This window comes from Eutrema salsugineum, unplaced genomic scaffold, assembly GCF_000478725.1.
Source record: "Eutrema salsugineum unplaced genomic scaffold, Eutsalg1_0 scaffold_17, whole genome shotgun sequence".
In the NCBI taxonomy this organism is placed as follows: Eukaryota; Viridiplantae; Streptophyta; class Magnoliopsida; order Brassicales; family Brassicaceae; genus Eutrema; species Eutrema salsugineum.
Genome location: NW_006256852.1, coordinates 2,912,650 through 2,916,410, shown reverse-complemented (window position 1 = coordinate 2,916,410; position 3,761 = coordinate 2,912,650). Strand labels below are relative to the sequence as shown.

The following is a 3,761-nucleotide window of genomic DNA, read 5'->3' as shown; positions in this document are numbered from 1 at the left end:
CAACAAGAACAGTCACTTACTTAGGCCAACAAGAAAAGAGGCAAATGCTTGAAGCGTAAAATTACTATAAGTTAAGCACACACTTTCACAAGCTTTTGCTCCTCAAAAGCTAAAACAAATAAGTTTTTGCCATAAACAAAGAAAACAAATAATAGAAACTGCCATTGCAATGAGAAGAGAGTTCACTCTTTTCCAAAATCAGCGTTATAGTGTGAACTCGACTCGAGTTTCTTGGCCTCGCTCAGCTTTCTCACCGCCTGAAATTTTTTTGATTCATTTCAAACTCGCAACAAAAAGATTACACCAAGATGGAACCAAATCTCATATCTATATATACATACCTTCATGAAATCTTCATGGATCACATAGTCACGCTCTGCTCGGATTGCAAACATTCCAGCTTCCGTGCATATGTTCCGCAGATCAGCACCATTGAAACCCTTTTTTGGACAAAAGAAACATTTAGTGAGAAACTCAATCTCACTAACTCAGCATTGTAAGAGAAAAAAAAACTAACCTCTGCAAGTTTGACAATAGCCTCGTAATCAATTTCACCATGTTTGGCGATACCAGCTGCATGGATCTTGAGGATATCCATTCTTGATTGTTCATTTGGCAAAGGGATCTCAATCTTTCTATCTAATCTACCAGGACGGAGAAGCGCAGGATCAAGCACATCGGGCCTGTTCGTGGCCATTATCATTTTCACCTAATACAGTTTCCCAAACTAAGTTAAAACACATTCATTCACACTAACAGACATTTCATAGCAGTGTATAAGCAATTGTGTGACACAGAAGTTAGGAAGAGACACAATCCGATCAATGTATCCAACAGATCTCAAATGACTCAACATATAACTTCACAACACAACTTTATGTACATGTACACCAAGTTTGATCTAGATATAACTTCAGAAATAGAGAGCAGTACCTTTCCGAGGTTGTCAAAACCATCAAGCTGGTTAAGTAACTCCATCAGTGTTCTTTGAATTTCACGATCAGCACTAGTTCCCTCACTAAAACGACGCCCACCAATAGCATCGATTTCATCCATGAATATGATACAAGGCTAGCCATAGGAAAAAAGTTTATAACAAAGTCAAGAATTTGATGAGGAGGAAGATGCATATATAAACCCATAAAAGGCAAGGCTTACCTGATGGTCACGTGCATAGTTAAACATCTCCCGAATCAGCCTAGCACTTTCTCCAATGTACTTGTCGATGATTGCACTTGATACAACCTGATGAAAGGAAACAGATTTGATTGAACCTCATGATATGCCATAACTTACAAATCTCTAAATCAGCATAGCACAGAACTAAACCTTCAAGAAGTTGGCATCGATGTTGCTGGCAATAGCCCTAGCTAGTAGAGTTTTTCCGGTACCCGGTGGTCCATACAGAAGGACTCCCTGCGTTTAGATGTAGCATCCACGATATTAATCAAAACATGATAGAAACTAAAAAAGTGGAATGTTTTGAGGCAACAAAAGAAAGGACTAAAAGGGAGAATATACACAATAACTACCTTTGGGGGTTTGATTCCTACTCTGAGGAAAAGTTCAGGATTCATGAGAGGTAGCTCAATAGATTCCCTGAGTTCTCTGATCTGATCACCTAACCCTCCCACCGCAGAGTAGCTAATGTTGCCAGGGTCTTCGTGGAGCATGTTATAAACAACGGGATCGACCTAAAATTAACAATGAAACCCACATTATTGTCAAGAGAAATACACTACGGAGGTACAAGAGAACCCAAACACATGTCCAAAATGAACTTACTTCTCGGGGAAGTGCTCGCATTATCGTTAGTGTTGTCATATCAAGAACAACTCGAGTTCCCGAGGTCAACTTCTCCTTATCCACTTTGCTACGACAGCCCACCACGTACCGTGGTCCGCTACTCGCTTTCACAATCACTAAAACAAACAAATCAATGCAAGATGTTTAGCTTCAGACATCAGAAAAACTGACATAAGCTAATAATCTCTCAGAAACTAAAAAGGGGTACTAGGTAGAGAGTCGAAAGATTATTACATCTTTCATTATCGAGAGGTCGAAGCACTTCTCCAATTATCTGCCCAACGCTTTGAAGAGACTTTAAATCATCCTCAGTTTTGTTGAATTCCTTTTTAGCTGCTCTTAAGTTCTCCCTAGCTGCAAGACCAGAAAAAATCAGTGTTTAAAAATCACAAGTCATCTACTTTAACAAAACTCGAGTCATCTGCTTATAGAAACTCTAGAGGAGAGTAGTCACAGAGAGAAACATCAAAAAACTTCAGATCTTCTTCTTCACCAATCAAGAGAACACACCAGAATTAAGCAAATTGAGAAAAAACCCTAGAGTCGCGTCACCTAAAAGGAGCTTAATTTAACGAAACAGATAGCAATATAAACTGAGAATGGTACGAGCCCTAGATTCAACTCACTCAAAGTTTTTGGATTTAAGTGCAAATTCAACAGAGAGATAGAATCAGGTTGAAATTGAAATCTGGGCATATTCAAAAATAGGAGTCGAGGAATCGTAACCTGTTCGAACACGGGCTTCGAGCTCTTTATGATGGAGGAGCTTCTTCCGGTAATCGGCAACCGCGGCGGTGCGGCGTCTAACGGCATCGTCGACGTCGCTCATCCTCTTCGAACCCTTCTTCTTCTGGTGGATCTCAGATTTCGTGAAAGCGAATGTTCTGTCAACAAATTTGTTTTTCTAGCTTTTCTTGAGTAATGGGTTTAGTCTCTCCAGAACTCGCGACTAAAATATGGATTGCTCTTCAGGACGACTCGGGCCATCGAAACGCTGTCGTTTACCTACATAAATTTTTTGTTTTTGTGTGTTTCCTTTGTTTTTGTGTTTCTTTTTGTTTATGTCGAAAAACAAAAAAGTGAAGTTTTCTATTCACTAACCAGAAATATACATATTAGCAGAAGAAAGGTAATTTAAATCACTTTATTATCGAGAAAAATTGTCAAAAAAATACCTCAACTATTTAATTTTTGGAAGAAACACACATAAACTTTTAGCGTTGTCAGAAAACCACACAAACTATTTTTTCGATTCATAAAAATATCTAAAATTTTTAAAGTTCCATTTTTCTCCGGGACGGATGTAGTAAAGCTGTTAAGAGCTATGTTGTACGGAAAAATACGATTCCCGCTTTGGAATCGGATCAGAATCATAATCAGAATCGCATGGAATCGATCGGAATTGTTAGAAAATCGTGATTCCAAAATTTTGCCGTTTGGAAACGCCGAGGAATGTTTGAATCGTGTTCTTCTTGGTTGGAAGCGTTACCTGCGAACTTCGATCAAAATTATAGAAGAAGAAGATAATATGTCATTACAATTACAATTTTGTTAGACCTATATATTTCAAGCCCATTAGGCCATTTTTATCCTTTTTTGTTTTAATGAAAATGAGAATGACAACGACCATATTAATGTGTGATTTTGAATTTTATTTTTATCGTCAATTGAATTATAATATTTCTATTATGTATTAGATTTTTGTTGTTTAAGTTTAAAATATTTTTTATATTATGAACCATAAATTAATATGCATTTTTTTTTCGGTTTTTGTGTTCAATTAAAAAAGAAATTAGTATAATTTAATTATTTAATTCTTTCATAATTGTTTTTTAATCTGATATGTCAAAAAATGGATGATGATGTGTCAAACTTGTGAGACTCAACTGAGTCTTTATATAATAGATTTTCATGTATTTGTAGTTTCAAGGCTCTTTTCAGGAAACTTAGGAAAA

General features: G+C 36.9%; 1 protein-coding gene across 1 annotated transcript; it reads right to left on the bottom strand.

Moving 5' to 3' along the window:
- Nucleotides 1-2,771, bottom strand: LOC18020556 (26S proteasome regulatory subunit 10B homolog A). Its single transcript, XM_006403250.2, has 10 exons — nucleotides 2,533-2,771; nucleotides 2,041-2,160; nucleotides 1,786-1,922; nucleotides 1,533-1,694; nucleotides 1,330-1,416; nucleotides 1,159-1,245; nucleotides 934-1,071; nucleotides 518-709; nucleotides 342-440; nucleotides 1-257 (listed from the first exon to the last, which is right to left on the bottom strand). The coding sequence occupies exons 1-10, from the start codon at nucleotides 2,633-2,635 to the stop codon at nucleotides 183-185; spliced, it is 1,200 nt and encodes a 399-aa protein (XP_006403313.1). The 5' UTR covers nucleotides 2,636-2,771; the 3' UTR covers nucleotides 1-182.
- Between the last annotated feature and the right edge of the window lie 990 nt (nucleotides 2,772-3,761).